Source organism: Amborella trichopoda, chromosome 8, assembly GCF_054954075.1.
Source record: "Amborella trichopoda isolate Santa Cruz 75 chromosome 8, AtrichopodaSantaCruz75HAP2 v2.0, whole genome shotgun sequence".
In the NCBI taxonomy this organism is placed as follows: Eukaryota; Viridiplantae; Streptophyta; class Magnoliopsida; order Amborellales; family Amborellaceae; genus Amborella; species Amborella trichopoda.
In genome coordinates, this window is record NC_142343.1 from 15,370,879 (window position 1) to 15,384,483 (window position 13,605).

Sequence of the window (13,605 nt, forward strand, 5' to 3'; positions counted from 1 at the left end):
TCATAAACATGACAAAACACATGGAGTAATGACATACTCAAGTAACCGAGCTCTAGTTGCGCTAGCGCCATCCGAACAAAAATCGGATGGACACGAGATGCAGTGTAGCCCATCTGATCGACACCTACCAAATTGGGTCCACATTTCTCTTGTCCATCCAATTTTTATTAGAACACAGGCGCTAGCTCGCCTACATCTAAATGAGCCAAGATCACTATCTACAGTGTCAAAACATAATATTTGCATCAATTGTATAATAAGGAATGAAAGAGCACTGATGAGATGATTTGCTCTCTCGTTCATGTGGAAAGATCCATATTTGTTTACTCATACATGCATAAACATGAGGAAGCTTTATTATCAGGAAGCAAGTGACAACGAGGTCGAAGAGAATAAGTGCGGAACCCGTGTTCCCACTATGGTTGATTGAGAGGGTACCAAACCGTTGCTTGGCGGAGTGAATACAAGAGGCAGGTACTCGTCGCTGTCGCATGGAAAGTTCGATGATCTAAAATGCTCCACCAAGGCATTCTTCCCCTAAAACACATCCTAGAATCAGTAAAACCATTTATTCTACTCAGGTGTATGTGTGTGTGAGAAAGAGAGAGAGAGGGAGAGTTTGTGTGTGTTTAACAGGTATGGGGGTACAACACTAAAAATCCTCAGAGCAAGAAATTTATGGTCGTAAGCTTCATCAATGTCCATTCAATGGATGGATAGTGGACAGACTTTGGTGCCCCATGTTGGAAGTGATGCAACGTTCTAGCACACTCCACTCTGTATTTAATACCATCCAATCATTAATTAAATTGTAATGGTCCTTCCTGTGATTATGAGGATTATTGTATACTTCTCCTAGTGATAATATTCATAAGTAGTGATCAAAGGGCTCGGCTAATTTGTAAACACGTAGTGAAGTGTTTGTATAACTGCACGCAGACTCCACTGTCTGCTCACATTGACAGATAGCGGAGATCAACGTTCCTCCAATTGGCGGATAATGGAGAAGGAAAGTCCATCTCCACTGCACATCAATGACAACGAGGGAGTGTCCATCTCCACTGCACATCAATGACAATGAGGGAAAGTCCATCTCCACTGCACATCAATGAAATCAGTTGATTGGACTAAATCTCATATACAAACAATATAGGGTACTTTGATCGGACTAAATCTCATATACAAACAATATAGGGTACTTTGATCGGACTAAATCTCATATACAAATAATATACGAAGTAGTACAGGTATGTTTTCATGTAACCAAAATTAGAATAAGAGATCCCAGATTGACGACTTCTATAATGAATGAAAAAGATATATGTCACCTTGTCTAAAAAGAAAAGCATTGGAAGGAGTTTTACTTGAAGGCGGGCATAGGCGACTCGGCAAATCTTTTTGGAGGACAACATTTGCCAATGACATCCATGTAATTTGGAGCAGAGAGCCTTCATTCCTCTCGTTGTTGTAAAGTTGACAAAGGCATAACCTAAATTGCACTTGCTCCTGCACTACCCCAAATATCCATTAAAAATTCCCATGATGAGCAGTTTATTTCTGTGATCTAAATTCTCTAGGCCTATAAAGTGTACTATTTATCTAGTTAGTGAGGTCTTAAAAGGAAAATCACAGATTATACAATTGGTGAAAAAGAGTAACCACCCCAAGCTAAGAGGAGTACAATGTTCCTCTCACTCATAGATAGAGGACTCACTTCCTTTTTTTCCCCTTTTTTTCTGGTATGCAACTTTCAGATGCAAATACCTAAGTATCACTAAAACAGACCCTAACCAACACACGCAGAAAGAGAGAGAGAGAGACTTGGGCAAAATGTTCTCACAAAACTAAGGGGAACAGAGAAGATAACAAAATTCAATAGATTTACATAAACCGGATCTAGTCCTCAATTGAAAGAACTCATTTTCCTAATTCTATATAATGGGTCTAGTATCACTATGTATGGAGGAAGCCTAATTCCATAAATTTATCCACATCCCAGGTCATGAGCAAACCAATAAGAATCACACAGGTACAATTCAGCATCAGCATATAATATAAGTAGCTACCATGGAGAATTCATAGCTCCAAGGAAATCTATGTGTAAGTTGGAATCTTTGTCTATGGATATCCAATATGAAGTCACCAAACACCCTAAGAGGTCCAGTGGACATTTTGCCATATTCCACGGACCCACTAACACACGATTCTTATTTGCATGTTCTAGAACTGACTCTAGCAACGTTCCAGAAGTTACTGAAAGGAAAAAGTTTATATAAGGTGTAACCTTAAACAATTGAAGTAAGGTGCAGCTCAAAAAAACTCTAGAAGAAAATCCCAAAAATAGTGTGCATCTTGTGACAAGTTATCTAGAGATTTTCAAGTGTTTATAAATCTGTTCGATCTATAGTATTTTTACAATTTTAAATTTCATTAGTAGGAATTAAAATACATTTTCAAGCCATCATAAGAAATCCGACACCACAACATCTCTAGAGAAAATTTATAGGTGCACCTTACTTCTACAGTGCAAGGAGGTCCCCTTATATAAAACTCACCCATTATGTAACACGTAATTCTTCAAGAATAAATTAGAATCATGATTCTAGACGATATGCATTCTTCAAGCCACTTCAAATCAGAAATCAGAAGCTAAGAATACTTGTGCATGACTTTTGAAGCCACTTAAAAATCAAGCTATCTTATTCACTTTAATATGATTTAAAAACCATGTGTAAGTCTTAACAGCCACTTCTGAAATATGATTTTAAAATATGATCAAATGATTTATGTTAGGTATTGATAAATGGATATTTCGAAATGGGTCTGTATCCATGTCAGATACTTATGTAAAATCACAATAAAAAAATAATGAAATTCTAACATGTCCAAAGCCCTATTAGAGCATAAATGAGCTCAATTTTTAAAACAGGATGAGTATTATATTTTGAGAAATTTATACACATATCTCCTAAAATTCACCTAAATTTTTCACTTATTACATTCATACCCATTTTTCACAATTTTTTTCTAAATGGCCATAATTGCCCATTTTTAACATCTTCAATATCCAAAAAGAAACATAACAGAAATTAAGTTATACTCTAAAACTTCAAATCTTGAAAATTTGAAATTAAATATTATAAATATGTGAAATTTCAGCCCAATTTTCAGACTTTCGGGGCTGAAATACCCAAATAATCAAGGCAAGGAAGAAAACCAGTTGTTTGACTAGCAGACAATAAGTTTCTTTCCATAACGAACTATTTCCACACATTATGAGACAGACCAGACTAATCAAATCGATCCGTCTGAGAACGTGTCCAAACTGTATATTTAAAGAGTCGTGAGAGGTGGTTCCTCTCAAAAGACCTATTCCTCTCAAATTTGCGACAACACCGGTTTAGGTTTTTTCTTCTTTTTTGCCTAGAAATTTTACCTCTAGAACTTTTGAATGACTAAAAATGATTTATTGTAATGTCTGAATTTGCTAGATTAGGGCACCTAGATCTAGGGTTTTTACGGCTTAAAGCAGGGGTTAGAGTTTGGATCTCAGATTAGGGTTCGTGCTTAAGCTAGGGGAAAAAGGACATAAAAAAATCTATTTCTAAACAAAACCACCACAGAACAAGAAGGAAGTTGTCTCTAACGAATCAAAAGTTGACATGAACTACACCACACCCTATGATGCTAAATTACCATATCTTGAACCACACTACAGCATTGGTCACCCTTTAGTTCCGAGTTTTGTGGAATTTTTTCGAGATTATGATTATGATAATGCTTACTTGCCAATTTTGATCAGAAAATCTTGATTTGACAAATAATGCAATATTTTCTCAATTTGCATAGGAACCGATATATTTTGAGTAATGGGATTTCTTAAGGTTGATATTTAGGATTTCTAAAGGAATATTTTGTTGGGCATTTGTGGCCATTAAAGGTCTTCTGAGAGCATGTAATCAACATTTTCTATAGTGGAACAATAAACTCTATTGGGAGTATGGTCCAACGGGCTCGAAACTGGCAAATGAAGCTTGCCAAGACTTAGACTGAGCTTAACGAGCTAGGCCAGTCAAGTTACAAAACCCTAAATACCTAAGCATATAGCACAACCAATAAGGGTTAACAAGGTTATCCCTTGATGAGGTCTGAGTTGCTCAAGATAATGAGCCAATGGATTGTGTAACCCTTGTGGGTGATGGTAGGCTTGTAAGGGCGAGAGCCAAAGCCTCATCTTGAACCATCACGCAGCATGTACATATAATAGCTGTGTTGGGAAAGAAAACTACCATTGGAGGTGACATGAGTACATATGCGAGAGATGAGCCCTATGCACCATAGAGTTGTAGTTGCACAAAGTCTATGTGACATTGGACTGGTTCCTAAGGGAGAACCTGTAATCCATAGACTGAGATTGTGTACCCTAACCAATTGGCTGACTTTGGTAGTTCAATCATGAACCCTTGCGATGGTCTGTGGGTCATACGAACTACTGGGTCAGTTTGAAAAAATAAGTGTGGATTATAATCCTCAGTAGAAAATGAAGTGCTTCAACAAATTAATAATTCCTTGACCTAGTTGGATCTGAATCCCTTCAAAATATTTTAGAATTAATTATTTGATCTTAAATGATTTTTAGATTGATAGTTTGAATTTTTAAAAGTCTTTGGATATTTTATTTTCTCAATATGGATTTATAAATAGAGAGAAAACTGAATTTTCAGTATTTTAATATTCAGAGAGAAAAATTAAATAATAGTCCTTTTCTAAAAATCATTTTTATTATTTCAAAATTATTATTACATATGGGGGCCCATTACACTTCATAGGCCCCACTAAATTAAAACTTGTGGGTGGTCTGTGGGGCCCACTAGAGGTCCCATGAGAGGCACACCCCCACATATTTTTTTTTCCTATTTGTTAACCTTGTCAATCAAGGCATTCAATTAAGATGAAATAACATGAAGGTTATGAACATTAAGAGATATGATTTTTAATTAAAAGCATGTGTAAGAAAATTATGAAAAAGAAAGGCAAGTACTATTATGTTTTCCATATTTTATTTATTTGATGGGGATTAGATTAAGGAAGTTGAAGGATAAGGTTCTAGCACCTTCCTTTTAATCACGATGATTGATCTAAGGATTGTATCGCTGAAATCTCTCAACCCACAGGTTTCCTTTGATCAATGGTCTGGATCTTCCCTCCATAAGGATGGTTAACCCTAAGAAACCCCAACCTTAGAGAAAATCTATAAATAGGCACCATGGGGTCCTAATTGTCTGCACCTTGAGCTCTCTCTCACCCCCTCACAAGATGGCACGCCACCCTCTCCCATCTGTCCCTTGCCTCCATTAGGAAATTTAGTAAGAGAAATAGGGGGCATGCCCCAATCATAGTGACCAAGGGTATCATACTAGGTATCGAGACCTAGCTTACTATACTAGGTATTGAGACCTAGCCTTCCATACTAGTTATTGAGACCTAGCTTACAATACTAGGTATTGAGACCTAGTATACCATGATTAGGCATTGAGGCCTAATCTTGTGATTGTTCCACTATTGCTATCTGATTTGAAGGTGTTGATAGCTTGAGGCTTCCTATAGAGGAGGAGACCCGGAGTGGGGTGTGCAAAGTCCAGTTGAGGTAATCTTCTGGCAATTTATTTTTTGTTTATGCGATTTGTGTTTCATGCTCCAAAGATCAAGTTTACACAATTTTGTTTATGCAATCAAGAGTTGTTAAAATGGCAGTAAGTAAGAGTCTTTGGGATTCTTTGTGTTTTTGTTTAATGTTTCTCATAATGTATTTGGACATTTTTGAGTAATCCGGGTGGTGAAAGTAAAGAAAAGAGAAAAATTGTGATTGGTATACACTTGCCCAAGCTAAATAGTCCTACTTCCATATTTAGCTTCCTAGAATGGGATTTTCTAGATTTATAGCATATTCAGGGAATATTCCAAGCTAGACTACATACTAGATGTGGACTATGTTTTAGAATGTGCTATGGTGTACTAGGAAAGTGTCATCCAGTTTTAATTTGGGATTTTCAAGATCTTGAATTTTAAAATATTACTTATTCCTACAATATTTATTTTCAGATCTTGAAGACCTGAAATATGGGCAATTTGCTCATTTTAAAATTTTCCAAAAAAAAAATGGGTATGAACATAGTAACAAAAATCTTTTGGGAGATTCTAAATAAGGGAAGTATAGAGCGATATGCATGTAAATTTCCCTTATTTTATTGATTTTATAAGATATGCATGATTCTTGGATACTTTCAGAATCAAAATAATTAATAAATGCACGTCTTGGTGACTTCAAACGTACATGGACATCACGATTCTAAATGCAACTAATACATGGTTTTTAAGACCACCATATTATAGATGATATTCATATGCCTGTCACTTGTGTTTTGGGCCAAAAACCTTCCAACCAGTCATTCCCATTAAAACATGCAGTTCCCCCTGTAATGGTGCTTCGTTGATGGTGTATAGCAAGCTAATCACCTTTGTGTTAACTGATTTAGGGAAGCCTAAAACCATCTTGATATTTTTGGTTGTGTTGCATTCTTCCTTCCTTACTCATATGCCAACATTTCACTCTCAAAACTATTAACCCATCCTTTTTATGCCTTTCTCAAAAAATGTTAACATAACAATGATCCCACAACTAGCCTTCTGTGCAACATTTTACATTTGGACTGTTCTAGCCTACTTTTTTTCTGGATCAGTTCATGCTCCTACACTACTTTATTTTTTTGGTAAATCTATTAGAACTTTATTAGAAAAAAAGGGTGCCTCGAGTACGACAAAGCCCAATGGTGACATAAACCTCAATATTATCCCAAATAAGTTAGTATGACCTATCATAATGGAACCAGTGTCTGGCAACAATACCATCACGAAATATCCGCTTATTCACTTCTCCCCAGTTGTCTTCCTCGAAATGTTGAGGCAATTTGAGTCTATCTCCCAATGAGAGGCAGTTTAAACAAAAACTAAAAACCTCTCTAAATATATGAGAAGCAACCCATGAGATCACATGGTGAATGTCATAGGTAGAGGCACAACAACTATGGTAGGTCCCAAGTGGACCTCAAATTCTATGATAGAACCAACAAGCACTTTCGAACCCAACTAAATCCATTGTCTAATATGGCTAACGGAAAGTGCCATCAAAAAACCAAGAATTTGAGCATACATTTTTGTTCCATATGTAGTTGTTCGAAACCTCTGAGATTCCAAATCATTTTAGGAATCGGGATCGTAGAATCGTGGATGGCTAGATGATTCTTGTTTTCTTAATCGACATCCGTACAAGAAATGAGATCCTTACTTTATAGGAATCAAGATCCGACCAAAATGGAATCAAGATCCCTACATATATAGAATCGAGATTCAGACCTCTTTGGAATCGAGTTTCTGATCTATTTCGAATCAACCCATATAGAATCAAGATTCCTTCATATATAGGGTCGAGATTCCTACCTCTTGGGAGTCAAGTTTCTGACATATTTGGAATCATGATTCATATTAGTGTGGAATCGAGTGTCCACCCACCTGGCAATGTGGATTTATAAGGGGAGAGTGGCGAGCGAGAGCGATCACAACTTGAACTGAAAGCAGGAAACATCTCGCATCTTAACAACTTAGAACATCATCAAGCAATCGAGATCAAAGCTCACTAAAACCTGAAGAAGGTTCCTTAGATTTGAAGTCAGTGATTGACTATTGAGCCTCTGATCTGGTCTCCTTTCACTTCGAATGTCAGACCATTGGCCCAACATAGGTACATTCTTTGCTCTTCTTTATCTAGTAGTTAGTTTTGGTTTATTGATATGTTCTTTAAAATCCTTAATTGTTAGCTTTCAAACCCAACATAGCAACTACTCACTTGTATTATTGATTTCCAAGCCAGAGTCTAGTCACCACCTTGGTGTTATACAAATATGAAAATATGTTAATATGCTTGACTTTTTACTCAACTCCTCTTAAAAGCTTTCTGCAAAAAAACTTTATTTTCAATTTTCAGTCAAATATCATTCTCATATAAAAATCAGAAAAAGGGTCCAGGCACACTTGGATTCACTTGAGGAAATTATAAGCTTTTCATAACCCATTTTAGCAAGAATCCATGCAAGAAGAGCTCATTTACGTTGAGCATGTTCACACCCGAAATAGTCTACCACTTCCTGATGATAAAGAATAGCAAGGCTAAAAACCAGTTTTCTATGGTAATTTAAGGTACATAACTCTCTTGGTTGGCATAAACTATGTCTTGTCATCAAAGGCATGCAACCTCACAGCTTTGATGAGATAATCATTCCTATGATAACGTCAAAAATTGTATACTATTATGTCTACATCAGTGTTCAAAAATGCAACTCAACAGCAGAATTAGGGCCATGGGCAGTCCAAGTGACTTGGCAATCCAAGACAACTCACCAGAGTCCTCAAACAACCCCTTAAAGAGCCTGAAGGAACCGAAATAATTTGGAATAATCTGAAAATTCAATAAGAATGGAGAAAAAAGAAAAGAAAAGATAAAAATCATAAAAATAAGGTTATAAATGAATTAATAATAAAACATAAAAAATATATACAAAATTAATTATTGATCAATTACAATTGATTTAGTCTATCAAAAATCATTAAGTATAAATACATTATATATACCACCCGAGTTCGAGGGGAATTCAGGGCTCAACAACTTGACAAGCCCAGGTGACACGGGCCCGTATGAGGCAACTTGCACAAGTTGGCAAACACTGATCTACACTGTTCATCTCCATCATAGATGGATGCCCATCATACTTTTTTCCATGGCTTACAATACATATTATCAAAAGAAGAAACCCTAGAAGTCTCATTTTAAATCTTTTGTGATATTTCAGTTATTCTGAACATTTGCCTTATTATTGCTAAATGCTCTTCCCCAAAAATCAGTATCCTTCCATTCAAGATGAATGATCTCGAGCATGTTTTATAGTTTCTTCAAATTGGGTGTTAGTTCCAACATGATTATCTGATGCAAGCGCAAGTAGACTGCCCCCTTAAAGAAGAGTTGAAGCAACTTTGGAAAGGCCTCACAATGAACTCGAGTTTGAGTTATTTTCAAGAGGGGGGAATGATGCAGCATTGGGCCAACGCTCCTAGAAAGTGCCAAGGTGGACTCCTAGCCAGTATGGTTGTTACCTTGGACATGGTTATTGATGTTTCAAGAGTTCCAAGGGGAGGTTTTGGAACTAACATACAAAACTAACATGCAAAACTACCTTTGGAAGACCCAAACCTTCCTTTAGAAGACCAAAACCTACCTTTGGAACTCTTTATCTCTTACGCATGCATCATACTCACCTTGTTGATGAAAAATCGTCCTATGTTATCAAGTGGATTAAGATGAAGTTGATACCAATCCTCTGATTTTATTGGCATTATACACCATGAGTTTGTGAATGCACAGTTCCAAGCAATTGTCTTCAACAAAAAACACAATCACCTGTTTTGGAACAAATAAAAGACCAAACACATAACAACCTCTCAGCAAAATATTCGTCACTTCCATGAAACTACTTCATACCAATCTTGGCAAATATAACATGGGAAATTCATTAAGGAAAAATAACTTTCCCAATAAGAGACTTCAATCTGCCTCAGTACACAATTTACTACTTCGCCTCTATCAAGAGCATGCTTCTTTGTCCAAATAGGGAAAAGCCCATTCTAGTGTACCATACCATTCAAGAGATAACCCATATTGACCATAGATTGCCGCTGGTTCTAATCTCTGATGTTCAAGGCCATGTATGATAGAAATGCTATAAGCATACCAATTTGCACGCCAACATATGAGCAATACTTAACTACCATCAACAATTGTGCTAGATTTGCATGTAAGTCGTCATCGAGGAATATGCACTTTTCCACAATTATGACAAGACCCAATTCATGTCCAAATTACTGCATCTCTTACAAAAAATTTATCCATAATGTTTTGTCCACATGGAAAATTGTTACATTTGTATATGTGCATATATGCATAATATTGGGAAAAGGCTCTGATGATGAGGCATGACATTATTGTCCATGTCCATACCTGAGATAACTTGCTTACAAACTTTATAATGGGTAAAGAGGAAACGTGCATTACAACCATGACCTCTTTCCATTAGAACTTGGTGAGGTGTTCTTGGGGCTCTCTACTAAAAACAAAGCAATAGCCTAGTATAATCACCACCATCTTCACCGTTATAATCTCCATCTCCATCATCATCTTCCTGCTCAATACACTATCCTTCATTGAAGATAGGACTCTCTTCTTTCTTTTCATAAAAGGTAGGACCACCAACTTCATCATAAATTGATTCTTCTACCAAGCTCAAATCTTGATCAGGATAGATGTCAAAGATTGATAGTAACTACCATTGCACACAACTGCAATGTCTAGGGTGCTCAAAACGAACCTGCTATGATACAAACTTGACGGGAGATATGGCCAGGAATCACTCAACTTACATGGTAGGGCGAAGTCATTCATGTTGGGAAGGAGGAATCACTCAACTCCAATGTACGACTCTCTCAACTCCAAAAGGCAGCAAGAAAATGCTTGAATTTTTTTTCTTTTTCATTCAAAATTCATCATCCTTCTTTACAGCCATTGTATAGCCCTTTTTATAAACTCAATTCCCTATAAATTCTTCCAAAACTTAATTTTGGAACTCTTGAAACAATAACTGTGCAAAACAATTAACTACATGGAAAACTTACCCATGCAACATATATTCCAATGCAAAATAAATGCAATACTACTATTTTACATACACAGATTTCCAAAGCAAAATAAACTCATGCACATGCATTATGCAATACCCATGTCCAAGGTAAAAACCTCACTTACTAGGCATCCACCTTGGCTCTTAGTAGGAGTGTCTACCCAACACTGCATCAATATCTTATACACTCAACAAAAGTATGCATCGAACCAAATCCGAAATTTTGGTATCTTGGACAGCAAAACAATGGAGACCACAGTAAACCATAAAATGGAACATTAAGACTCAACATAATAATTTTGAGAGACTTTATTTTCTTTCCTGTTGCTTCCGCTCGAGGAGATTTGTTATTTCATCACTTGCAACCAAACACCGTTTCCCATTTTAAAAACATGACGGGTTGAGTTTCTCTGGGTTTCCTAAGGTTGTTAAGAGAGAGACAGAGAGAGAGTTAAGGAGGAACTCACGATCGTCATTAACTGAGAGAGAGAGAGAGAGAGAGTTAAAAAGCAAACTATCGTCATTAACTCCTTTAAGAGACTATAAAAAGATTACTCATTATGGACCAAATCTAGAGAGAGAGAGAGAGAGAGAGATAAAAAACAACTCACTATCTTCATTAACTCCCTTAGAGACTATTAAAAGATGGGTGCGGTTTGTATAGTGGTGCGGAGGCTCTAATTAATCAAAGTAAAGATAGCTTCAAATAGCGTTCAGAAATGTTGTTTCAAATCTTTGTGATAGGTATAAAATATATTTTTATCTTTAATTATAAAATTTAAAGCCGTAGATCGAGCAGATAAGATCTATAAAAACTTGAAAATCTTGTAAATTGACGGTCTCAAACATCCAAAAACTTGAAATCCATTTTTCTCTGGTGTCCATGCATCTTGATGTCGAGATCATCAATTTGAGGATATTTAGGCATCCAAACAACCTCTTCTAGTGAAATGTTTGAGGTGGGCTCTCTACTTTGATTGCTTAGAGCCTCAGCTCTATATAAACTTTTTCCTAAAAAGATTACTCATTATCGACCAAATCTAAAGAGAGAGAGAAATAAAAAAGCAACTCACTATCGTCATTAACTCCCCTAGAGACCATAAACATATTACTCATTATCGACCAAATCTAGAGAGAGAGGGGGGTTGTTTCTTCTCATTAACATCGGAAATGTACACAAAATGAAGAGGTGAACATCATCATTGAAAAAATCTACGAAGCAAAAACATGATGAAGATATACACTCACCGAAAATCCATGGGCAAGTACACGAAATCGAATTCTGATAAAATCCCACCCTTCTCATTCTCTTCCTTACAAAGATTTTCAAGCAGATCCACCAACATTTTTCGACTGCAAGAGAACCAAATTTTTAGTTTTTAAGTAACAAAACTTTAGAGAGAGGAAATAAAAGCAAAACCCGACATTGAAAGATAAAACCTGAATTTTATGATGCTCATGCAAAAATAAGAGAGAATGGATAAATAATTATCATAATTTTTACAATCATAAAAACTAAACTTTTTATAGGAAATGAATAGAGTGATTTAAATGAAAAACAGTAGTTAAATTAAGAAGTTATTCAAAAGAAAAAAATTAAGAAATTATTCAAAAAAGAAAAAAAAACAGAAGTAAAATGAATCAGAAACCTGAGTTTGTTGGGTATATTCTTTATCATAACAGTAGTACTCTGAGCATCCGAAAGCTCTTCCACAATAAGAATCGGGTCAGATCCATTTTCAGCGCTCTTCTCCTTGGGCCTCCATAACCCATTTCTCTCTCTACGACTTTCTCTCACTAGACCAACATTTCTGGGCTTCGAGCTCCCTGAAACCCGAGCTTTTCTCGGTGGAGCATCCACCACGAGCGGGCTTCGCTCATGAAAAGGAAAGGAGAGAGGAGTTGCAGGTATATGAGAGACGAAATCAGAATAAACAGATGGCTGACTTTGTCGAGAGAGAAAATCGTCGTAGTAACAATGTGGAAGAGCATGACGAGGAAAAGGAGAGTAGAAGGTGGTGGGGTTTTCGGGTAGAGAGAATTGATTGCAGTCTTGTTGTGGGTGGGGTTGCAGGGTGAGAGAGGGGTGATAATCATAGAAGGGAAGCATGGGAGGAGGGGGTTGTAGAGAGAGAGAGTATGGATGCGGGTTTAGTGAGAGAAAGTGTGGAGGAGGCTGTAGAGAGAGAGTGTGTGGAGGAGGGTGTGGAGAGAGAGAGTGATATGCACAAGAAGAAACGAATTCCGGAGCATAGGGGTTCAGCATGCTTCTAAGATGGCTCTGAGGGATAAGAGAGAGAGTTAGACTTGCGGGAAAACCAGAGAGAGACTACGTTACTCTACAAGGGAAACCAGAGAGGAGCATTTTAGAGAGAGAATGTGTTTTACTCTACAAGGGAAACCAGAGAGGTGCCTTCTAGAGAGAGAGAGTTTGTACTGTAGAGAGATAAAGAGATTGTGTTACTGTACAAGGGAAACCAGAGAGGTGCCTTCTAGAGAGAGAAAGTTTGTATTATAGAGAGAGAGATTGTGTTACCGTACAAGGGAAACCAGAGAGGTGCCTTCTAGAGCCTGAGACTTTGTTAGAGAGAGAGAGAGAAATTGAGTTATACACTAGGAATTGACGCAACTCTTTATTTTGTGTTAATAAATAACACAATTCCGAGGATAATTTCAGCGAAGCTTGAAATGTTTTTCGTTAGATATGGAATAAAAATTACGTCCAAAATACGCTCTCTCTCTCTCTCTCTCTCTAGGAAAAAGATGGCCTCCGGCGCGCGTGGCATTTCCCTTGTGTTACACGATTCATACCGTCGCTAATCAT

General features: G+C 36.8%; 1 protein-coding gene across 2 annotated transcripts; it reads right to left on the minus strand.

Annotated features, from left to right (window-relative positions):
- Nucleotides 1-224: 224 nt before the first annotated feature.
- Nucleotides 225-13,403, minus strand: LOC110007260 (uncharacterized). 2 transcript variants are annotated; one of them, XM_020667181.2, is made up of 4 exons: nucleotides 12,431-13,403; nucleotides 12,030-12,134; nucleotides 1,365-1,506; nucleotides 225-537 (listed from the first exon to the last, which is right to left on the minus strand). In XM_020667181.2, exons 1-4 carry the CDS (start codon nucleotides 13,045-13,047, stop codon nucleotides 361-363), a joined length of 1,041 nt encoding a protein of 346 aa, XP_020522840.2. In that variant the 5' UTR covers nucleotides 13,048-13,403; the 3' UTR covers nucleotides 225-360. The 2 variants fall into 2 exon arrangements, 1 of the variants encoding a protein (XP_020522840.2); XR_016039764.1 differs by lacking the exon at nucleotides 1,365-1,506 and having other exon boundaries at nucleotides 12,431-13,400.
- Between the last annotated feature and the right edge of the window lie 202 nt (nucleotides 13,404-13,605).